General features: G+C 41.9%; 1 protein-coding gene across 3 annotated transcripts in view; it reads right to left on the bottom strand.

The window, feature by feature from the left end:
• Positions 1 to 2758: 2758 nt before the first annotated feature.
• DAPK2 (death associated protein kinase 2) overlaps positions 2759 to 25456 on the bottom strand; it is a 41234-nt gene continuing 18536 nt past the window's right edge. For 2 of the 3 annotated variants that reach the window (XM_085070902.1, XM_085070904.1), the window contains 8 exons: positions 24524 to 24745; positions 20523 to 20661; positions 18963 to 19092; positions 17802 to 17850; positions 17100 to 17126; positions 13260 to 13412; positions 11893 to 11938; positions 9032 to 10959 (listed from right to left, as the gene is read on the bottom strand). In XM_085070902.1, the coding sequence (XP_084927028.1) occupies positions 10324 to 10959; positions 11893 to 11938; positions 13260 to 13412; positions 17100 to 17126; positions 17802 to 17850; positions 18963 to 19092; positions 20523 to 20661; positions 24524 to 24745 (1402 nt within the window). In that variant the 3' untranslated portion in view covers positions 9032 to 10323. Of the gene's footprint in view, positions 6551 to 6642; positions 6724 to 6897; positions 6988 to 9031; positions 10960 to 11892; positions 11939 to 13259; positions 13413 to 17099; positions 17127 to 17801; positions 17851 to 18962; positions 19093 to 20522; positions 20662 to 24523; positions 24746 to 25456 lie in introns of those variants that run through there. The other variant, XM_085070901.1, reaches the window with a different exon arrangement.

Genomic DNA, 25456 nt, shown 5'->3' on the forward strand with positions numbered 1-25456 from the left:
ACGGTTCCGTTTAAAATGGCATTATAGTGATTCTGCATTAATAACCTCAGAAAATCATATGTTCTCCTGTACATTATCTTTTTTCCATTGTGCATCTCAAATGAAATAGCTCCATAAATTTAGTCTTAGGGATAAAAAAATATGTATTTTGAAAAATTAGGTCAGTATTTGCATCACAGCGCAGCATTGAGCCACAAATCTCTGTTAACCAGCAGGGTCAGCTTCTGACCCCTGGCAGAACAAACCATGGTTGGTAATTGATCTGCACCACTAACTGGCTTTGGATCTACTTCAACAACACAGCTGCCTGCTTTGTCATTCCAGATGTCCCACAGACTCCTGAAGGATTTCTTCCTGGCAGAATAACCAAACTCCAGGAAAGGATCAGGAATCTCTTAATTCATCGATTTGCTCACAGGAGTATAAATCCAGGCACAGACACACACTGTGCAGGGGACACTACATCTTTAAGTACTGACTTCTACTACCACTGGCCTACAGAGTGCTCTTGGGCCAGACTGAGAAAAGCCTTTCTTTCTGCTTTAATCCAGGTGCAGATGCAAGGAAAAGGAGCACTCCAGATGACACAGCAGCATTACATATTCCCAGCGTTTCATGATCATGGGCTTTGAGTCATTCACATTTCACAATCAGACCTCCCTTGTTGCAGACTTCTGAGGACTTAACTTCATATGCTACAGCTTTTAAAGGCCCAGCAGGAACCAAGGCAAGACTAAGGCTCAGTACCAAGGCCAAAACTCCATCCTTATGTTGTTTTCTCTTACTTGAATTGCACGACTAGGACTAAACCTAATTTATCATTTCTTGTCCTTTGTTAACTAAATGAGAGGCTCTAAGCTAAAAATTAGAAAGGGTTTTCCATGTTTGAAAACAGAAAATCTAATAAAATTTTAATTTCATATCAATACATTACAGCATATTTTATGTACACAGAGTAAAAGGATTTAAAAGGTAACTAAATTACTTAAAAAGCTTTTTTTAACCAAGAAACTGTTATATCAAGACAATTTACACACACACAAAATACATTAAACAATTATTTTAAAAGAAAGCATTGTATGTAGCTCATGAGGTTCATTCTTGGAGAAAAAAAAGTATTTTAGGAAATACAGATGTGACAATATTTTTCTTAGTAGTTTTTTTTTTTTTTTGAGCAGATACATGCCACCCTAAAAATGCCCTGACTGAGCAGAGTTCCAAGTAGAACAGGAAGATGTTACACCTCTGAGATGGATGGTCACAAGTTATAGCAAACTGCTATAAAAAGCTAATGCTCAGTGACAGTCTCTGCACCTACTCCTCAAAAATAACAGCAAACTACACCAGCAATGACACTGTGAGGAGATGCTAGAGCAGGCTCTGGCACAAGGAGCTGCAGTTAGAGCCAAGGTCCATGCCTAGGCTTCTGGGTCACCCGTGTTTCTGATATGGGGCACATTGTGCTCGGGGCATGGTCACAGAGCCCTGTGCACACAGCCAACTCAACCATTCCTTCCCCTCTCCTCACACAGCCAAAGCCCATTTTCCACTCCATCAGGGCACCCCAAAGCTTCTCCTCAAACCACTCTTCCCTCAGCAAAGTTACTCACTCTGACAGGAGCCACGACTTATCCATCTGAAACCTTCCCGTTCTCAGCTCATCAGGAACTCTGCTTCGGGCCCAACCTTCTGCCCCCGAGCCTCAGCAACACACCTGGGCACTCCAGCTGGGCTGCATCTCTGGCCATCCCGCACAAGCCTCCAACCCTTTCTGCCCCAGGTGGATGAGGTTTGCTGTAATATCACTTCATCAGGCTCATGATCACTGCCAGGTGATGGTTCCCTGCCAGTCCTGCCCAGCAACAAGGTGCACCTGACCCTCTTTAACTCCTCTCACCGACAGACACATACTGAAAATAACACAATTCATACCACCTGAGCACTCAAGTCGTTAAAGCTTGAAGTTTACGCGAAGACAGAGTAGACATTTAAGTGAGAAATACAGAGAATGTCTGCCAGTTACAGGGACCACACAGAAAAGAGCAAGGGAAAAGAAATGCCTCTGAGTTTTCTTTAATTCTCAGCTGAACACTTGAATATATACTTCCTTTTCCCCTGCACATACCACTTCCTTGATTTACATACAAATGTGCATAGCAACAATACCTCTTATTAAAAGCAAAAAGGAGCAAGCAAAAGTAAATGGAGTAAGACAGCACAGACCAGAGGTGAGGGCAGCAATAGCAGAGCTGCTGGGGTCGGCAGGCGCCGGGCTTACCTCGCTGCCAAGGGTGCGGGACGCCGGGCTGCGCTGTGGGGATCCCGGTGCTGAGGGGGCAGCACGGTCCATCAGCCCCATCAGCTCCAGCAAGCCTTGTCTCAGGACCCTCTCGGACCAAAAGACCAGCCGGTGCCACGGCGACGGCTCCTCCGCAGCCTCACAGCGGCCCTCCGGCCAGCTGCGCCCCGCTGAACCCACCCTCACCCGCCGCGGGCTGCTCTGAGGGGCAGGGACAGCACCGACCCGCCCGGCCGGCCCGCTCCCTCCAGCCGCCCTGAGGCGCTCCTGCTTCCCGCCCTCGGGGGCTCCGCAGCTGCGGCTGAGTGGCCTCGCCTCAGTCCCCTTCCCCCCAGGCCCCGCTGCCCCTCAGTCCCCGCTGCCCTTCCCCTCAGACCCTTCTTCCCCTCAGCCCCGCTCCCCTCAGGCCCTTCTGCCCCTCAGGCCCCGCTCGGGTGCAAACACACACATACACTCATCCTCCTTTACGAAATTTTATTAGCAAATCAGAGTAACAAATATCTCTGCTATTTTTGACAGTCTGTACTATTTCCAGGCACAAAAAAAAAATTAAAAATCAGTGTTTCTCTTAATAAAAATATATGTAGATTAAAAAACATCACCACTAAAATAAGAATAAAAATACCCATACTTTAATAAAAATAGTTGTGGGGTTTTGTGGGCTTTTTTGTTGTGTGGGTTTTTCCCCCAGACTATCACTTCGTTTCCCTTCAGGTTTCCTATTGCAAAACAGAATAATACACAGAAAATAGATTTTTTTTTTTCCTCCCAGCCAAGCAGGTTCTGTAACACAAATTCTTTTAATGTTCCCTTTCCTTCCATGGTGGGTTCGTTTTTTTTTTTTTTTTTGGTTTGTTTTTTGGGGTTTTTTTTGGTTTTTTGGCCCTTAATGAGAACAACCTGTAGGTTGTTGCTCAAAAGCCACCAAAGGTGAAGAACTAACCCAAGCCCTGCACGGAGATGTCCTGATGTCCTCCTGCCAGTGCTGGAAGCAGCACAATTACACTGTGCCTCCCTGAGCAGGCTGAGCTTTCACCACATGGAACAGACAGGGCGATAAACACAGAGAACACCACAGTTGGGAAAACACTGTAAAACATCCTAATGAATCACAAACATTAGTCCTGAGAACAAGAGATTCTACCCTCGCAGCGTGCTTCTATCTGGAACAGTCAGGGAATAGTTTGGCTGGACACGAGCGCTGCGTGTTGTGGTTTCTGTGCAGTGACATTGCTCAGGAGCCATGTGCAGTGACTGACTACCAGAGAGAAGGGCCTGGCCTTGGCTCACCTGGGCACAAAGATCACTGAACACTGAACACTGTGAGCTGTCGGTAATGTCTTTGTTAAAACACTGTCTTACATCTTTTATAAAGGTAGAATTAATAAGCTTCACGCAGCCTTGCACTCCTCTGTCTGCCTTTCTGCTGTGTCCCATCTTTATCACTAGTTGCTAGGATTTTACATGAGAATGACCCCATCTCCATAAGAGCACAATCCTGATCCAACGACCTAACACCTATTTTAAACAGGGCTTAATTTTCACAAGTGTAATTTACATACACATCCCACAATCTCAAATTTGGAAACTAAAGGTGTTTTTAAAATTGAGAAATTCAGAAAAATACCACTAGCTTGGAATTTACTTGCTTTTCCATATCTCTGGGAAAGCAGGAAACAAAATTTGGTAGGTAAGCTGGGAAGCTTTTTATCCAAATATGTATTTTTTTGTGTTCTGTTTATGAAAGATTCCCTCCTGATATTGCCATGGTTTAACCCCAGTTGGCAACTATGCTACACACAGCCCCTTGTTCACCTTCTCCTGGCCCTGCTGGGGAGGAGAATTGGAAAGCAAACCTCAAGGGTTACTTGGACATAAGAACAGTTTTGTAATTGAACTAATGCAAAATATTGTAATAGTACTAATAATAAAAAGGAAAAGAAAGAGAAATAAAACCCAGGAAAGACAAGTGATGCAGAACACAATTGCTCACCACCCACTGACCAATGCCCAGCCTATCCCTAAGCAGTGACCTGTGGCTCCCAGCCAACTCACCCCAGTTTATGTACTGAGCATAACACTGATGGTCTGGAATACCCCTCTGACCATTTTGGGTCAGCTGTCCTGCCTATGGTCCCTCCCAGCTTTTTTGTGAACCTCCTGGAAACTGGAAAGTCCTGATGTAAGGTAAACACTACTTAGCAACAATTAAAACATCAGCCTGTTATCAACAACAATATTCTCATAGTGAATCTATAACACAGCACTGTACCAGCTACTAAGGAGAAAATTAACTGTATTCCAGATGAAATCAGGATACACTGAAACAACAGGTTTCCCTGTTACTGCTCCCTCTTAATACATACATTAGGTACAACGCTTCTGAGGATTAATTTTTTGCCTCAAAAATTACACAGAAATACACATTTTAATTTAATATGAAGAGAAGCCCATGCCCTGCACCTTATCCCTTGACATGGCACATGTCAAAGGCTATGGCAGCACAAGATATGAAATAAAAAGAAATTAAATAAATAGTATAAAAATGCAGTGCCATATTTGCACAAATGTTCACTCTCCAGCTTCAACAATTCATATATCCACATTCTCTTTCCTTTCCTTCAACTTTCCCAGTCCAGGATCACCTCCACATCCCTCTCATACTCATTCTTTCCACTGTTTTTTTTTTTCTTCTCACCCCCTCCTTCATTTTGTTTCTTCCATCAAATCCCACTTTCTGCCTCTCTCCTCCAAAGCTTCTCATACATTTACTTCCTTTCACAGAAATAATTTCTTATCAACTGCATTTTAGTCTCTAACTAAGCAAGGATACAAAATTACAAATAAAAGTAGCATATTTTTATTTCTTTCTTAGAAACTGGAAGCCACGAAAATTAAGGTGATACTAGTTTTCAACACCAGTTCACATCTTCTGCCCTAAAGCCTCAGCCTAGAGGTGACAAGTGTAAAGCCAAAGAAAACCAGTTTCCTCATCCATCTATAGTTGTTTCTAATAGAATTGCTTTCTGATTTTTAATTTATTAAATGGCAAAATAAATAGGAATTTTAAACAGCAAATACCTTCCATTAAAAAATACCCTAGTCTATGCACATTTTTGGTACCAATTGAACAATACTGGCTTAGAAACTAATACAGTTAAAATGATACAACTTCCCTGTGCAAAGATATTACATGAATATCAAAGTGCTTACTTCTTTAATTTTGCATACAACCCCCTGAATAAAATAGAGATGTCTGCAGTCTGGGTTACATGTAAACAGCACCTATAAAAATAGGTGTTAACTAGTCTCCAATTTGCTGGCAATAAATCATATTGACAACAATAACAAAGTCTAATAAAGACTATTTCTTCACATGCCTTGTGTTTTTAAATCCCTTTTTTGGTGAGGCATCTTGTCATCATTCTGTAAAAACGTTGTGTTTGGGTGCATGTAAATCACTACAGAATTTTCTTCTTTTTCTTTTAAAAAATGCCCTGGCCTACCTCAGTACCACAGTCAGTTGTACTCACACTGACAATGGGAGTTGTTAGTCCTCAGCCAGAGGCAATGGCCAGAGCACGGTTTTTGCTGCATTTCAGAACTGTTTAATGCCAGGTTCACAAAACCAAGGTCACAATATGTAATGGCATTGTGATTTTCTCTTCAGTGACTGTAATAACAGAGTACTGCACACAGCTAACAAAACCCGCCAGATATCTGCTATCAGATATTTATGCTATTAACAAATATAAAAATTGCATTAAAAAAATTCCTTAAGACTCAATAGCAATTTCCCTGACTGAAAAAGTAATGCACACAGCCTTAACCACTGTGCGGAATGTGAATTATTCTACAGTAAAAGAATATCAGTAGAAACCCTACATCCTGAGTGCAGCTGACATCACAAATAGATTGAAGTATCACTGAAACACTCGACATATAAAAGCACTCCAACTGGTGCTTGTGCTGTAGTATTTCCCTGGGAATCTCGATTCCCAATTTTCTAACATGCTTAGCAGGCATTTAAGACCATCATCCAGCTGTTGGTGTAGTCTGAGAAGCAAGAAGCATCATACCAAGGACTCAGACAAGAAATCCAAGTCTGTTGCCAGGGTTGCTTGCTTCAGCAAGGATGAACATTTCCTGTCTCCTGCCCATGGAATTCTCACCCCATTAGGATATGCTGCTTCTCCTCTGAGGGGGGGTTTTTCTTTGTGAAACATCCTCACTGTCACTTTCACAGTTTCTCTGAAACAGAAAGGCCACAACGTCTCAGTCAGCAAAGATGACTGTGCAGTAAAACTGGTTCTTCTCTTCTTCCTGTGTAAGGAGTTACCTACCAAACTCTCATCTTGCATTAGGACCTTCTTCACCAGTGAACGTGATAAGTGGTTGCACAATGAGACAATGCGGTATGAAAGCTGTGGAGAGGGAAGAACAACAATTTGACCATACATTCCCAGTACAGACATATCCAAACACATTGCATTCACCTACTGCCTAATACAATTTGACATTGAAGTTCCATCTTGCCCTCTGATCCCATCAAGTTTGGGAAGCCGTATGTGAGAAGGAATAAAGGCTCACTGTTGTACCTTCCATCGCCTTCTAGCGTATTGCCTTTTGAAGTTTTCCATGTTAACAACAGAGGATTTCCGAACCAAAGCCTGTTGCTTGTCCATGGGCTGGAAGATAAAAGAGCAATTTTATTGTTTGGCTCCCTTTGGTGCATGAAATATGCAAGATACCTCATGTTCACGGGAGCTGGCTGAAAGAATGCTGGGGAAGCTGTGGATTCATACAGGTAAAAGCAGAAGAAAAATAATTAAATCTACCCCACTCTGGGCCTAGCCAGGACTCTTTTGAGCTCAAACAAAACCCTAAAACTAGAGGGTGCTAAGGCTATGCTTTCACTTTGTAAAGTTGCTAAGGTGCTTCTCAGTGCACACCTGCCCCATCTCCCTTTTCTCCAGATGACATCACTGTAATAAAATGGGACAAAGTTACCTGTCATGTAGTTTCAGTGACAAGGATACATGCTACCTGAAAAAACCCCAGCTTTGTCCTTTAACCATGCCCAGAGTATAAGAGAAGGAGACAGTAACACCCTGGCAATAAAATAATTGCAATATCCAACTACAGAAAAATAGGAACAAGAAAGAATATAGACCAGGATTCAGACATGTCCCCAGCATTTTGGATGTCAACCTGGTGTTAAGGAAAGATGTTCCACAAATCCTGACACAGTCCTTCTGAAAATGAAGCACATTTCAACTCCAAAAGCACATCAAAATTTGCATAAACCATAGAACAAAATCTGAGAGATTGAGAGAAAAATGCTTCAAAATCAGATCTGGCAAAAGTGGAAAGAGAAAGGCCAGGAATCAACCCTTCAAAGATTATGGAGTGACAACCATTCCAGCCTTTTTGATCTGCATATGTAGGAGGTGGATAACACAGAAATATTTGCTCTGAACTGGACTGGAATGCAACCAAGCCATGCACCTGAAGCAGCAAGAGTACCAAAGAAGAATGGAAAACACATCAGTGAGGATTTAAACATACTTTTCAGCAATATTATTTAAAATGTTTGAGACAACAAATTCATTTTTCTCATCAAATGCTGTAGGTTCAGCATTTTTGCAGGTATTGCAGCAGCAGTTCAAGGAGTCAAGCTATCAGCTGGGTCTCCTCATTTAGATGTGCACACCATTTGCATTCAACAGAACTGGGACAGTTGAGCATTAAATATAATTTCCTCACACAGCAAACAGCCAGCATGGTACAACAGGCTAGCAGAAATCAATCTGAAGCAGAAAAAATGTCACTGGCTAAATGTCAGCTGTACAATCATTATGAAAAATTTCCCAGTGCCCTTTCAGGCGCAGAGCCATCGCCAACTCTAAATAACTCACTTTACTGCAGACTGTTAATAACCACCTCTCCATTTTAAGTACCCTGCAACCCAGTGGCTTTGTCATTCTCTCAATCATCAGGACCTCTTCTCAAAAGCAGTGTGTGATTAGCCTCAAGGACCGAGTCATAACAACATTACCCTCACCCAAACATGTCAGCAACAAGGTGGCCTCATTTAATGCTCCTTCTCATCGTGCCAGGGCACTTGCTCATAAAGATCTATATGAACAAAGAATAGGAGATTATGGCTGAGGAGAGGCAGATTCTCTTTCTTGAGAGTGTTTTCTGCAAATATTAACTCTCACTAAGCTCTATTTTAAGAATGAAAGCTTTCCCTCTCACAAGAAAATCCTGTGTTGCAGTTCCCCTGGACAGCTTCTAATGGGTCTTCCAGCTCAAAAGAACCTGCAGAAGTGATGACTGAAGGGTTCTGGGACACTAAAAAATGGACACATGCAAAATTCTTAATACTATTTGTCACAGTAGAGCCCAATTCTCCCCAGCCATCAACACCAGCTTGCCAGGGTCACATCATGGCTATCTACACTACTTTGAAGCTTTTGCAAATTTTACATCTTGTGCCAAGAATGACACCACAGGGAGCACATCCAGTTCCCATCCTCCTTCAAGTACAATGATGGGAGCAACAACACCCCAAGGGAACAACTGTTTTCACAACTCTGAATTTGCATCAGCCTCTGCATATCTTAGTGAGGACATTGCAGTAATGGGTCCACTGTACTCTGCACAAATTGGATGAGAGTATGCTTTTATCTTTTTATCTCAAAGTATTAAACATGCTTCTTAATCACATTAGGAACAACAACAATTCAATTTATTTAGGTCATTATCTTCTCTGGAAAAGGAGGAGGGAGGAGGGGCAGTGAAAGATACACTCTAATATATATATATATGTAAAGATTCACTCTAGATGGACTTGAGCTGTTATCTCACTGATTCTTTTAGTTGCACAACAGTCACCTTGCAGCAAACGCCCACAGAAACTTGACATCTTTTTCAGTCACTAACCATCAGGAAACAACTGCATCCTGCATAAATAACTATTTATTGTGTTCAAAAATGAGATTGGTACATCTGTGCATATTAATATAGTATAATCAAATTACTTTCTTGAAATACAAGACAGCAGGGCACAATTCAAGGTTGTGTCAACTTCTCTTTTACTTTTTAAAACCTAAGAAAAAAACCTTTATAGCAAGAACACTAGTCTCAAATGCCACATCACAGATGGAGTTAGATGTAGCTTTGTAATCATATTCACAGTAGAAAACAAACCAGAGGACTATGTTATCACTTAATCAGTCACAAACTGACATTTGCACTGTAAAATTACACAGTTGTTTGATCATTACAAGTTCCCAATTATATCTTTGGGATAGGATTTCTTTGGCATAGGACAGGAAACTCAGGTGTTGATTTATCTTTTATTTCAAAATTCAGCTTACCTTTGATGGTAAAGGAGTTCACCCTACACAACTGGTCTAAAAACTAATCCTAACTTTTCTTCACTGCCACCCATTTCACAGAAAATTTCCACACTACTAGCTAAATGGTAAGTTACTACGCCATTTGCTTTATTTTATTTACAGGACAGATTTAACCTTTGCAAATATTTCTCTCAGAAGGTCTATAGAACTGCCTGCAACAGGGATATACAACTGTTTCCTTCAGCCAACCATAGATGCTAAAAGGAGATTTTTATTAGTTTCCAGGCACCCAGTTTCTAGTAAGTACAGACTGACTTATTCTTTATTCCACATAAATTACCTAGTAATCTTTAGGAACTGAATGATGCAGAGTATGATATAGGCAATACCAAAGGCTATAGGGTTAAAGGTATCCATACCACTGTGATAATCCTGTTCCTGCAAGTTCAGACACTGAACATAGGAAAAAAAAAAAACCAAAAAAAAACTCCAACACTCCAAACCACTGGGAGATCATGGCTTTGGTGAGCACCTTGTGCAACACATCAGAACTTCTACTTTGGATCATGTTTTTGTGTAGAATCTATGCACTGGAACCTTTTTAAACTGATGTACATGAAACAAGCAGCAAACCCTACACCTAGCCTGATCTCAATGTTACTGATGGGATTCTGTCACATCAAGGTTCAACCCTGCAAGGAATTCTTCGCAGCGAGATCTATTTAACAGCTCCATTAGTGATTCATTAACATCTTTGTTGAAAACAGAGTCAAAGTTTCCATTCACACAGGCTTCATTTTCCAGCTGAAAACTGCTCATTAAATCCTGTATCCACTTGAGCTCCTCTGAAAGTTCCTGCCTGAGGGATTCATACTGGCCCTGCAGCTCAGCGTATTTCCCAGACACACCAGTGAGACTGGCACCCACAGCCTTGATATCCTCGTGCAAATGTCTTTTCAGGGACTCCATCTTACGGTGTTCATACTTCAGCTGGGACAGCTTGTGCCTCACGCTTTCACTCTCTTCTTTATACCAAGCTTCTTTCTCGTTATAAATGGAGAGCAGAGCATCCATGTCCTCCTGCAAGGAGTCGTGGGATGCAGCCAAGGTGCTGAAAGCCTGCTCCATGTTGGCAATGTCCTCCACCACGTGGGCAAAGCGCTCAAAGTTGATGTAGGTGTTATTGGGGGGCATGCTCGAGTGGCACTTGATGGTGTACTCCCTCAGGCGTTTTGTCTTCAGCTGTGTGTTCTCAACCTTCTTGTGCTCCTGAACTTTGCTTTCATCTTTCAGCTGGTGAGTCGTCAGATAGAGGAACCAATATTACTGAACGTTTACAGGACTGCAGCAACTCAAAAGCTCTACACAAAGGATGCAGCCTGGGTTTCCACAATGCTGGGAGATTCTTTGCTCACACAGATTTTCCTTCATGCATTTGATTAAAAGAAAGAAACACCAAACACACAAGCCCAGAACTGAATGGGACAAGTGATGTGCATTCATTCCAATGTGATAAGTGCAAATAACATGGCTGCAACTTATTTTTAGCAGTTAAATTAGAGTGCTTATTTTTAACACTCCAATTTTTAGTAGTTAACAGTGTCAAAGCTATCAATATTTGTAAGAGGAAAACCAACAACCCTAAAACCACTCCAATTAATGTTTTGTGCAATGCAAAGCAAGAACTGAGTTTCAAAAGTCTTCATTAGTCATGCTAAGTCTAGCTAAATGTATTTGCAACAAGAGACTTATCCACATAAGCAAGCAATGTTTATGATGAAAAAATACATACAGACACACAAATGTAAGCAAACCAGAACACGTGGTACAGCAGTTTTCTCTTGAGACAAATTATATTTTCCACATTGACTGCAGTCAACTCTTAATTCAAGAAAGCACTAAAGCCAACTCACAGTATATGCCCATGCAAACAGAGAAGAATGGAAAAATGCAAATCCCAGTCCACCATGGGATACTGTAATGTGCAATAAACATGGGAGCTTTGTCACTCTCTTTGAAAGTTACAGTAATAAAAGAAGTCATTTGCAGAAATCCAAGGATTTGGTCAGACCCAACCAATTTCCTCCCAGTACACCTCTTTGAGTCACCCAGCGTCACTAAGTACTTAGGGAGCAGTTTTCCATTTAACACACCAGTAAGAGTGACAATATGATCTTTGCTTTGCTCACAGCAAAAACCAAGATCTGTTTCTTTATTCAGTCTTACCGTTATCCATGGATGAGACAGAGCTTCCTGAATTGTAAGCCTCTTCCTAAAAAACAACAACACAAAAAAACCCCAAAGACTTGAACAAGAAATACTTGGCATACAAGTTCATTAACCCACACTTCTCCTCAGCTTCCTATGAAGTATTTAGCAAGATAATTCCAGAACAAACCCTCAGATTTCAGGGTTATGTTTCTCCCTGAGGGACACTGCTTGTGTGTAGTCTAGCTACTGTTCTAAACCTCAGCAGGTAACTGTCCTTACTCCACACAACTTTAATTCTAATTTCATCAAAATCTACCTGGATTTTTGTGCACCTTTCCATAAAAAGTAATACAACATTCCTTTGTTTTTTTCATCCAACATGCTTACAAAATACATTCTTGCTATACCCCTTTGATATGATTGTGTCAATCAAGGTGTACAACAGTAATAACACCAAAGCTGTCCTTTGGACCATGGTACTACAGCACTGCAGGAGCTGACATTTCCTGAGAGCAACATTTCTGAGAGCAATACTTCAAACCTAATCAGAGGGGATCAATCCTAACTTCATTCTGCAGTGGCAGTTTGGTGAACAGCATGTTTAAGAACACTGAGAACCAAAGACAGAAACAGTGCTGCACAGGCACCATCTCTGTACATGGGACAAATATCAACATTGCAGACCTGTGCAAAACCCCCATCAAACGCCTACTCTACCCCAGACTGAGGCCTCATGATTTGCAGAAATCTTGACTGAACAGCTCTTTCTCTCTCATAGCTATTTTCTCCCCTAATGAAGCCATTAGAAAGAATCACAATGGTCTGACTTTCCTCCAGGACAAAGGAGGTTACAGGGAAGGAGATGCTACTTCTCTGTGCACTTTATTAAAAGCAAGAAAAACTGAAAAAACCTGTGGTTCCTGTAACCTGGGAACAAAGATCTGCACAGCTGTCACACAAACTCTAGGTGACTGCCACAGACACAGAGACTTAGAACTCCATATCAGCACATGTAATGATTTTTGTGGCATTGCACCACTGGGGCATATTCTGGGATGATACCACTTCCTTGCCTGCAATAGTGGAGTACTAGTTACCCTGAACTCAAGATTGAGCACACCATTTTCAGCCCTTCAGCTACACCCCATTATGCTAGCTTGACTCAGGTGAGAAGTCAGTCCTAAACATGACATTTAGCTGAGGAGATTTGGTTCCTCTCCTCAGGGTTTCTGGGTGCAGTGATTAACTAGGGGCACAGCAGCATCCTCCTGTCTTGCTCTTGAATGGCAATACACACTGCAAGGAAAGCTTTTTCACTTGTCAGGCCACATTTCACTAGGTTTATTTTAGAGACAAATGGGCCTTTCTGAATATTTGCTTACCGTGTATCTTTCACCAGTAGTTTCTGAATAAAATCTTTTGCCAGGTCACTGGTATTGCTGAAAAATTCTTCATCAAAATCATAATTCACAGCTGTGATGTTGGCAAGTGTTTCTTGTTTAGTTTCTCCAAGGAAAGGCGATGCACCACTAAGCCTAGATAGGCCAGAAAGAAGAATCAGTTGGAAAAATAAACAGCAGAAGTCCCCCAGTTAAATTACAGTGACCTTGAAAAATACTCTTAGGACATTTGTGGCTGTTGTGTTGTGGCAGCTCTGCCATGTAGGGAAAAACAGGGCCAGCTTTGGCTCACTACAGCTGTGGTTATGAGCCAGACTTACCTTGAAAGTCTCTAGTGCAGTACTAATGCATGCACACAGAGAGAAATGCACAGATTCTCCTCGGTGTCTCATTTAAATCCTTGCTAATCAAACTAGAAAAAGTTTCAGCTGAGGAGAGTCTTTATCCCTGTCAACCCACAAAGGCTACCAAACTGAAGCTTCTATCACCTTCAAGTAAATAAAGTTGTAGTATTTCTACAGGCTTTCTTCATGTAGGAAAAGACCTGCCCCAACTTATTTTTTCTGTGCAAAGCTACTGATGAGTTCCCTGCACAGTGGGTTCAACTGAGAGACCCTTCTCAGATGGAAGCAAAATACAATGTGAGATCAGAAGCCAGGCAAGGGGCCTTGACTAGGGCCAACTCCACTGGAGAGGTAGGGCCATGCTGCTCAGTGAAGGAATCCACAAACAAAAAGGCTTTGGCTGCAATACAATCCTACTGTTTCTGAACACAAAATTTCATTCTGTTGGCACTCTGTTCCAACTGCAAGGATATAATGGAGACAACATCACAATAAAATGCCATTTAGCAACCTTTACTTAAGAGAAAGCTTTCCTCCTGCTTTGCCTATTTCTCAGCTGCGACTGTTGACCTTCATCTTTGATGACTCTGTACCTCTGCTCCATAAAACTTGTGTCAGAACAGAGTCATCCCAGACCCCTCCTGCCCTGCCTTTCCTCCAGGTTCCTCCTCCCCAACACACAGGGATGCTGACTTGCAAAATTCTTGTTTATGGGAAATGTTATTTATAGCAAGGAAATTGATCTCATCCCTTTTTTATAATCTTCTGGGCTATTATTGTGCTTATCTGTTATGTCCAGCATTGATAGCATAGTTCAGGATGCAGCAGGCTCAAAACAGGACTGCAGCAAACCAGGGAACCAAACTGAAGTTTTGAATACTAAACCATTTGCTTACATGATCCCATTCTCAACAGACTTTTCACCCTGTCTGTATTGCCACCACCAGGTTGACTGGGAATACTGGGGGATAAGCAGAAAGTTAGGTGGGACCCCTTGAGCCTTTCAGCCCATGCCCAGCTACCACATGTGGTTTTAACCACACAATGAACACTTGAGTGCATAAACTGCTTCTTCCCCCTCTACAATTGTATAATGACGCCAAAGCATCTGACACAGCAAGACAGCATTAGTGAGGTCCTCCAGTTGTTTTTGATGCAGTAAATTTCATCCCATAAAACACAGTCAGTCTCAGTTCTTAAGGGATTTTCCATACTTCCTCTTAAGCCTTTGTTCCATTTCTGCTGGCCACAAACAAGGCTACAAGCAAGCACCTCTCCACAGACCATGGCTTTGTTCCAAAACTGAAGCTTGGAAACCTGCCCTAGGGCCTTGGTTTCTTTTCCCTTTCCCCAAATTATGCCATGAAGCAGCTGTAATTCCACCTTCTGGCCCTTTGCTGGAAGCCAAAATCAGCAGTGCTCTATTCTCTGATATTGTTTAGTTTTTGTTTTCTCTTTGGGACTCAGTTTTGAAATCTGTGAAATGGGAGGATTCTCAAATCCTAATATCTAATGGAAACTACTTTTGTCATATCCTGACTCAGTGCCTGTAAACATGTACCAGCAGACCTCAGTAATAAAGGCTCTGCCCTTACAACCCACTGAATCACCCCAGAGTTAGTGAATTGAGCACTTGGATGCATGTTGATCTCTACAGCTGATGATGGCATCCCTTTGATTGCTGCCACGCTTGCTGAGGTAGGTGGTATCATAAACACACCCCACTTATTCAGAACACTTCTCAGCAAAAGGCTTTAAAATTAAGAGGCAATACAAGTTGAAGGCATGCAAACTTCTAGTGCATAGCCTATCATGCAAGCTGATCCCTCCCATCATAACAAGTGTGCTCTTTTTTTCTGATCATTTGTAGGGAGACATTCTTCGGCCTTAGAGACCATGGCAATCATCAGTAGCCAAGCAGGTAAAACAGATCTCCTGTGCCACGTGCAGCACAAAAACTTCTCTGTTCCTCTGCCCCATCACAGACCCCTCAGTGCAGCAGAAAGACCTGAAGAGCAGCTGGCTCTGTGCATCACTAGTCACATGCTAGGTATTCCCACCTGCTTAACCTCAACTCCTAAGTTTTTCTCTCATCCAACAAGAGCACCCATAAATGGCAATTTACAAAGTTTAGTGTCCTGGCAAGTACAGGTGTGTCAGTGAGGACCAGAGTGCTGATTAAAAACAAGGGTCTGAACAGTACTTTAAACCCCTTTACCTGAGCTTGGGCTCAACTGATAACCCAAACTATTTTTTGCACTGCAGGAAAGTTGCACTGAATCCGATTCCTCAGACCATACCTGTCTTTTACAGCTTTTGGGGCCTAACCCTTGTGTATAAGCTAAAAGTGGATTTAATTCTGCTACATTTATTTTCCACACTGAAAAGACAATCCTTCCCCTTCAAGCCTCTGTACTTTATCCTGACCCCTGAGCTGCGTAGTGCAAATTTATCTAACACATGAGTCCACCTTCTTCAAGTTTGGCAGCAAGTTATTCCTCTGAGTATCATAAGGAGCAGCTGAAGCTCAGGTGAGACATTCCCAGCATGCACTATCCATTCCCTGCTCCCCAGGAGTCACAGGAGCTCAATTTCAATGGAGGCTGTTAGGACTGAGGATCCTTGACCACTCCTCCTGTATCAAATGAGAAGAAAAGCAAGGAGTGCTGTCCCTCTGCTGCATGCATCCACTGTCACACAAGCAGTTCCCCAAATTGTCAAGCTCCATCTAAAACTCTCGACTGCTTGTCCTCAGACGCCCACAGAAACTCATTTCTTTGAGAGCCTGAGCATGTCATAATTCACTCCTTTTATTTATTCATCACCAGTTGACACACTTTTCTTCTAAAGAGTATGTGTATCTAAAAACTATTCTGCGATCTGTTTTCCTTTTATGCTTATTGACTATAATGATATTCCCAACCAACCTTTGCTTTACCAGCTTTAACAAACCCTTTTTTTTCTCCTGTAACTTGAATTCTCAGCTCCCAGGATCAACTTCTCTGCTCCCCTTTCAGCTAAAATTCACCTTTTTGAATATGGGTGACCTTACTGATCCATAATAATCTATAGACTGTTGCCTTTACAAGCAAATAAAAACTTCCCTGTTTTCACCTTAAATAGCCCAGCTTGTAAATGGCATTGTTACACTTTCTGTTTCTATGCTCTCACACTGGTAACTCACAGTCATTCCAGCAGCAATTAATGCACTTGGCTTTTCCATCTTCTACCATTTGGAACTGATGAGGTCCCATAAGAAGCAGGAATGCCTAATGATGCCAGGGACACTTATTTTTCTACTGCTTAGAATGCCCCTCATCTTTTACCCTGTATTTTAAATTGAAAAGGCTGCAGGATAACCCCTGTCCTGGAGACAAACCCCTGCCCACCCCTTGTGTGCAGGTCCTTAAGGACTGTTCTGTACTAGTGCAACAGAGCTTCAGGAACATTTCCACAGGAGTGAATCTGTTGTACTCACAGTATGTAGGTGATGACTCCTATGCTCCTAGAAAACAAAAGACATTAATTGCAGGGGTTCTATATGACCAGTATTCTTCTTAATGTGCAAAATACACAAAAGTCAATTGTAGCTGCAATAGAGGCAGGAGAGCCATTGTGGCTTTAGATAACTGCTAGCATGTCTTACACAATGGGGTTTCAGGGAAAAAAAAAAAAACCTTTACATATAACATCAAGTAATGTGCATATTTGAAGCCTCTGTATATTTCTACTCTAGAGGGTTCTTACTACAGTACACACATAAAAAACAAAGGAACAGAAGCAAGGATGTTTTATTTGGGGTGACCTCTTTTGCCTGCCTTCCCATTAGTAAGCAGGTCTCCTCTGCATGAAGTGCTCTTATAAATAAAGCTGTCACAAGCTCTGCAGGAACATGTTTCCTTCTAAGAGTGCTCCTCTACAGTGGACAGTGGAAAACAGTTAACTCTGTAGCTGCCATCACTCCAGTTTTTCATTGTAATTTGGCAGAATTCAAATGCTTATCTTTTAACAAAAAGAATGCATTAAAATGCAATTACAGAACAAAGTGTTTAACTGCATTTAAGGGTTTTTTTTTGTTTTTAATTTGTTGCAGTGCAATGTATTCTATTAAGGGCAAAATAGGAAAAAGTAATTGTAGAGTAACCTGGAAGAAAAAGTACAAACACGTTAGAAAACTTACCACATGTCTGCAGCTAGTCCAAGCGGTTCATAGTTCACGATTTCTGGAGCTGTAAGAAACATTTAATCAAACATCAGTAACTGAGGTAACAAATTTTTACCAGTCTGGAATAGCAAGCCAAGAATTACCAAGAGGGAGAAAGGGGGAGAGGGAAAAGTTAGTTACAGAATACATTGTTTATAATTTTATAGCCCAAATAGGAGTTCACAGCTGTTCAGAAGAGATTATGTAAAGTAACTTGGAACATAATGCCACTTAAGAAAAAGGGTAAAGCAGGCATTATATAGTAATTATAGTGCAAATTACAACAAATAATGAATTATTTCACCTCCCAAGAATGCTGTTGCCCCTAAGCATGAGCTTTTGTTTTGTTTTTTAACTGGTGCCATTATAGCAAGTTTGTAAAGGCCAGTCAGAAAGAGCCCTTGAGCAACAGATTGAAATTACTTGCCAGACTACATTGCTATCCACGTCAAACTCTATTATCTTTATAAGAAATATTTCCTCACTGGAGAACATCCCCATATAGGATTGCATGCAAGAGAAAAGAGCAAGGGTGAAATAAGTTGAAAAAAATTATCTGTGACAGCTGTGTTTAACCGGAATATTAATTACAATTCTCTACATCCCCCCAAATCAAGCCAAAAATAGGAACTAATAGAAAGGAGTAGGATTAACCTAAAATGCAAGTGAGACAGATTAGAATTATGACCAGTGAGGAACATAACAGAGAACCAGATGGAAAAATGTACGAGGAGGTGAGGGAACTCAGCAGGTGTACAGTGTGAGGCAGCTCTATTTAGAAAGCAGTGACAGAGATACCCATGTAATTGTGTACTCATGTATCCCAATGCAGAGATCTACCTAGCCCAGGCAACAAGTAAAAGTATTATAATCTGTATTTGCAGAGTTTCACAATCTCAATCCTGAATTTACATCTCTAAATATTTATTTGGCAGCAGCCTACTCTCACACGAGGAGCACATCTGGTTTACAAAAAGCACCTTTGCATATTACAGAAGAAGAAAGTAAACCTCTAGATTTAAATGACCTTGGTAGAAATAAGATAGAAACTATTTCTATCCTTCAATTTTTAACTTTGACAAGCTGTCTCGACTTCCTCTGGAATTTGTAATACAAGACAAAGGAAATGTCACTCACCTACAAATTCTGGAGTTCCAAATATGTTTTTAAATTCAACTCCATCTTCTATTTTGTGAGCCAGACCAAAGTCAATGAGCTTGATGTGCGGAATAGGAATATTCTTGTCTAGAAGCATAATGTTTTCAGGCTAAAAATGACAAAAGATGGATCTATGTTATTAAAATATTAATATCTTGGAAAGTAACAGAGTTTTCAAGTGCTTTTTTTTCCTTTGCATATACAACACCATAGAACAAGAAACCCATACCTGTGCTTAACCATTTACAGTTCTTTTGATAAAGGCAGGAGGCAGCTGAAGCAGTCCAGGTGTCTGGTGCAAAGTGCCACTGCCTGACCCTGAGTGAGAGCTGCACAGCTCAATATTTTGGCTGACAACAAATTTACTGATCTGTTATTGGAATTTACACTTCACAATATCTTCCCAGTTGACTCTATTTTGTATTGTAACCCAATGGAAGATGTTTTGTTAAATGCTGAACCTATTCAGGGAAGGAAAAATTATCTTTTCTATGGAACTAAATTCATAGCTGCAACAAGGCCAGGAAAGATGCAGGGTCTACCAGCTGAACAATCCAGAAAATAGGAAGAGTTGGGATCAGAGGTCCTAGATCATGTCTGATAGCAAGCTATTAAAAGAACATGTGGCATTCCTCAGAGCACTGTGAGAAAAAGCTGAAGCTTGAACTGTGAAACCAAAACTAACATGTTCAACCACAGACTTTACTTTCCTACCAGACATAACATATTTCATAAACTTCTTTCTTCAAATAAATTTCTCAGCCTCAGCTACTCCCTACCACGGCCCAAATTCACAGGTTTCAGAGTAAATTGTGGGTTCCATTTATCTCTCTCAATGAGGTTTAAGGCATTAATCTGCCATAACTTAAACACAACAAGGGCAGCAGTGAGAGAGTCTGATTCCCTGCTGGCAGCTGCCTGGCCTTTCCACAGCACATCCCAACGTGGAAGTTGCTCCTGCTAACACATACTCTCAGAGCTGAACTGGGAAAGGGAGCATATGAATAATTTATTGTCATAGTCATTGAAGCAAGCAGGTTTTAGCCTCAGGCTAACAAGTCTGTTTTTCTTCCATGGATCTAGGGCATACATGTTCACCACAGATACATAATGTAAGATTCTTTAGAGCAGACAGAACAGACTGAAATGGCAAAAAGTCACAGCCACTACCTCTTGCAGGACTGTTTATTCCTTAGGTGGTATAAATCACTGTAGCTCCACTGCAGCCAATGGAGCTCTGGCAAGTGATGAGATAATGATGAACCATCCTCCACCTAATCAGATCACTGCTTGAAAATACATGTCTAACTTAACACTTGCCAAACTCCACACCCAGTCCTTTAAAGCCCAGGAGAGTTATTAAGTGAATATATATTAGGTCATTTGATGGGCCCCATCAGTGAAATTATTCTTTACTTATGCTTTCTGATTTCTATCTTGGAATTCTTGCAACACCTTCATTGACCACCTGACAATACTGGTAGTAAGTATCAAAATTAGCAGCTAGAGATCAGCCAACGCTTAAATCAGCATCGTTACCTTTAAATCAAAGTGAGCAATTTTCTTAGAGTGAAGGTAATTCACACCATCCAAAATCTGTTTGATGAACCTGGTTGCTTCCTCTTCACTCAAAGACTCCTTCTGTGCCAGGAAGTCAAAAAGTTCTCCTCCAGAAACTCTGCAAAACACGCCAGAGAACGTCCTGTTATCTCCTGCACTGTAATCTATAAAATCAGTGTGAGCACAGAAAACTAAAGCAGCAAAGAACCTCAATACAGTTAGAAAAATTCTATTTCTGCAAACAATCATGATTTTTGTGTTCTGGTCCCAGGTGTGCCCAAACTTCCTTTTGGCTTCAGCTCTCTTCCCTGTACATGAAGGACTAGCTTTTCCATTGATTCTGCAAGGATCACAAAGGACTGAAACAAGTTACATTGTTTGCTGAATCCACAGACATGTACCTCTTTCAATAGGTCGACTTAACCACTTCAACTGCTATTTTTCAACAGTTTCATTTTGCATGAACAACTTGTCTCAACAACTGCTAAAGAATTACTTCTGTTAACAGTTGCCATCAGAACCTTTGGCTGCCACCTTCTCCCTCCTATTAATCTCAGTTATTCAACCTGTGAGACTCCTACTTGTTCTCTTGATTTTCTGTTTTTGGTGACACCTACCAAGGGTCTCAGCGCTTCTGAAGCACTACCATGAGCCTTTCTGGACAGGTTTTGTTGTACCCTGTTCATTTCAGGAGACAGGGAACACTGTCTCCTTTCCATATTGTAGTTAAGAGGCCTTGGATCAATAATTTAACACAGCCTACTGTGACAAACCAGTAAAGAAATTTGTAAGCAAAACCTGGTGGTCTCTTGGCAAAATCTGAGTACAGTGAGCAGGCAAGTCCCATTTATTTAATGATTTCTATTCGGAGTGCACTTAAGCAATCACCTCTGGCAGACACTCCATCCGGTCATCAGGAAGCCAGCTGGGCTGGGGTATGTTCTTATCCTTTTCTGGAATTTAACCATTTAGGCACACTGCTCTCTCTTCCTCTTTTACCCTGTAAAATCTCCTTGGTGGTTGCTTCTTAAGGTGGACTCTTGAAGCTGTCTGAGGCCAGATGACAGCCCAGGCAGCCCAGGCCCTGGTCCTGCTGCAGCTGTTCCACTTCAGCAGAGCTCACAAGCTCATCCACCTTGGAACAGTCATTCCACTCACCCTCCTCTGGCACAAAGGACTGTGCCAAGGATGTCTGAGGATGCCTTCCTGCTTGCAGGAGAATGGCAACTCCCCTCAGAGGAACCTCCTTTACTACATAAAGCAATGTCAGAAAATGGTTCAGCTGCCCAGACTGGAGCTACTTAATTCCCATTCTCTCTTGCTGCCTCTGAAAGTGGGCACCTAAACCAGCTGGGTGAGCTGGGTCAGCTGCTCAGGGCACAACAGGGAGGTCACCCCAATGGCAACCTCAACAACATGCTGGGCAACCACCTATGCCCAAGGCATCACTGAAGAAACTGCAGCCTGCAAGAACAAAGATCACAGGACATCTACTTGAGAGCTCCTTGATGTGTTTTCCCACTTCTCTCTAGCTCACACTAACCTTGAATCAGGCTAGGGAGGGGGTTTTCCAAAACAACATAAAAATAAAACAGGAACCAAACAAAAAAAAAGATTCAGAGAGCTTGAAGTCTCTTTGTTACTTTATCAGCAAAAGACTGCCTTCTACACTAACCACTTGAGCATTTCGTTTTCTGAAGATCAGAGATGAGTGTACATGAAAATCAATATATTAATCTCAAGTCTCTTGAGGTACAGCCTAACATATTCGTCTAAATTGTAGAGATCTTAAAAGAGTAATCTAAAGGAAAATTCACTAGAAGAGATGTGAAAATTTCTCATTAACAAAAGACTCAGGCTCTAAAATCAGGTTTCAGAAAACTATACCTAGAGAGTGGTAAGCAGTTTATTGCCAGATCATTCTTATCCAAGTTATACCCCTGAATTCAGAGAAACCCTCAAGCAGAAGAGATTTAGCAATCCCAAAAGCCAGCCATTATGGAATCCCAGAAAAGAAAAACACACTTGAGCACTAATTCCTTTGCAGTAAAACACTCATAACTTCATCAAGTTACAGTTGAACATTCAGGGAGATGTGTTTTCTAAATCACCACCTGCAAATGCTAATTTCTCAACTGTCACAAAAGAATTCCTTCCTCTGGTTCCATCTATTTCCCTTTTACCACATCAACTTAATACCATGGCAAGGATGCAAGCAAAGGATACCTCTACTTTTCCTTCAAAGTGCAATAAAAGACAAACAACAATGCTGCCTTACTTCTTGGACAGAGCTTTTTGTGTGTAGAGGAGACTGAATCCAACCTGCCTCAGGGCTGTTTCTGTTTGGGCAAAGCAGGCTCCAGGTGGGGCCCAGGAGACAGAGAACAACAAAGTCACAGAAATCTGTGGGGAGCAAGTCCCTGGCCAATGTGCAGAAGGAAGGACAAACCATGTACCTGCCAAACTGCACTTCACAGCAGTGGACTTGGCACTGCTCTTGAACAAGAGAACCTGCACCCGAGAAGTGATCCCTCTCCAAAGAGGAGATAGTCTTGCCTGTGCCAGCACTGTAAGCCTGGGAGAAGGTCAGCATTTTAGACAAAACCTCTTTTAAACACCAGGGCAGCTTTTTCAATCACCCAGCAATACTGGGGCCTCTTTTGAAGCTGAAGTCCACTGCACATTACCATAAGATTGCTTGGCCAGGTACTGTAACACTTACTTTGATAAACAGCAGGGAATATGAGACTCTGAGAGCAGGGTGTCAGAGAGGAAGAGATTACCTCTTTAGAGAGAATTTAATTCTCTTTATTAGCAATTATCATCATCCTCAATTTGTATACAGCAGCTGAATGCAGAGGCCTTAATCAGGTCAGAACTCTGTTGCACCCAGACTTTTACAGACTGCAATATGTTACAGCCTGACAAAAGGGCACACAAAATGTGTCAGGCCACATGAGGACAAGAAAAAGCAGAAGGTAATGAAATGGGAGGTTGCTTTAGCCCAAAGTAATCACTTTGAGAAAGAGCAAGCTCCTTCCCTGTCTTCCAGAGCTTGGCTACAGCGACCAGCATTTGCCTATAGATACATACTTCAAAGTTAACAGATGCTCATTATCACTTGTATGCCATCTTCCAGAAGTCACAATAATCTCCAGCAATGCTCCCTGGCCTAAATGCTGGCTCCCCTAGAAAGCTCACTCAGGGATAAAAGCCTCATCACCAGGATTCCATACACAAGGTCCAGGCTGGTGTCCTAGGGAACATGGTCTACAGAACTTCATCCATGGTGACTATTTCCTGCTCCATACACACAGAAAAATTGCATCATTTTGCATGTAGGGGTGAGGAAGTTCACTTGTCAGCAGGACCTAAATGGCAGGGGTTTGACCCCCTCACATGGCAGCACAAGAGTAAGCAGCTTTCCTTCATTCCCATCCTGCTGCTATTCATCCTCAATAGTCAAAGCCTAGGGATTAAACAACTCTCTTTCCTTGCCCTTCTCCCCCTTTTTCCCCTAGCTCACCTAAATGAGGAAAATATGGGTATAGTGAGAATGGCTGCAAATTTTGCAAGAGGCTTGATGGCCTCACATGTATTGGAAGAGATGAAAGCAGGAAGAGAAATGGAATGAGCATCCAGTGGCCATTTGTACTTCCTCCAAGGTTCACGTCAGGGCAGCCCTAGTGAGACATGAGGTAATCCCTCTGTTAGTAAACTGTTTTCAAGTTGACAAGACTCCCTGGCTCAGTATCAAATGAGCTCAGCTGATGTTTCAGGTGCACCTGTATCCCCAGGGCACATGGATGGACTGGGGGGCCTGTTTACCACCAACCTCACACAATGCTCCTGCCAAGATTTGTGAGGCCTGAGAATGCAGCAGCTCCATTTATCAGTGCCCCTGTGCTGCGGCAGCCTCTGCAGTCCTCTCAGGTTTCTATTCACCTCAGCCAGCCCTGGAGGGAAGTGCCCTTACTCACAGCTCCAGGATGAGGACCACGTCTGTCTTGTTCTCGTAGATGTCGTGCAACTTGACGATGTTGGCGTGCAGGATCTGCTGCAGGATGCTGACCTCGCGCTCGATCTCCTCCCGGCTCACCCCGCGGCGGCTGGCGCGGCTCTGCCGCTTCTTGATGAACTTGGCAGCATATTCCACACCCGTGCTTTTCTCTCGACATTTCTTCACTATAGCAAACTGGCCACTGCAAGGACAAGGGATAATAAAAATGCTCTTAAGGCTTTCAGATAATCAGAGTTTCCCAAAGACACCAGTCCTATACAAAGCCTGATCCTGTGAGCCCTGAGGAGCTCTGCTAAGCACTACTAAGCTTGTTCGTGGGACAAGAGTGAGGAGTGTCAGGACTCTGCTGTCAAAAGCAGTAGAGCATAACAAAGTAGTCTCCTACTGTGTCTGAAACTTAGCAAAACCAAACAATGTCTGACAAAAGGGAGTTACAACCTCTGAAAAACAGTTCATGTTTAGGCGAATAAGATCTGCTTCAAAAGGTTCAAGTTACCACTCCTTCACTGGGTAATGCTTAAAGCATTCAAGTCTGCAGCACACCTCTGGGTATTCTCAAAGGACACAAACATTAAAACATTTGTCTTAAGCATAGTACCTAGAGAAGAACTCAAAGGAATGATAAGACTTTGGAAATGCAAAGTGGCCTCCAGTAACCAATTTTCAAATAAAAGAATGGTTTATCCATATTTACGCATTCACTTGATAATTTAGCTGTGAATATAACTAGAGTGAGTACAGGTTTCTCACTGCACCTCAAAGACAAAGAATTCCCCACTGTACCAAACAGTTCAGTGGCTGCATTAAGGTTAAAAGGCGTGTACTTCCAATTTTCTATTAAAATTTTCCTCACTGTGGCTCCTAATGTAGTTCAAATGCAAAAGTCCCCCCT

The sequence above is a fragment of the Lichenostomus cassidix genome, chromosome 10 (assembly GCF_008360975.1).
Source record: "Lichenostomus cassidix isolate B80296 chromosome 10, HeHo_3.0, whole genome shotgun sequence".
NCBI lineage: Eukaryota > Metazoa > Chordata > Aves > Passeriformes > Meliphagidae > Lichenostomus > Lichenostomus cassidix.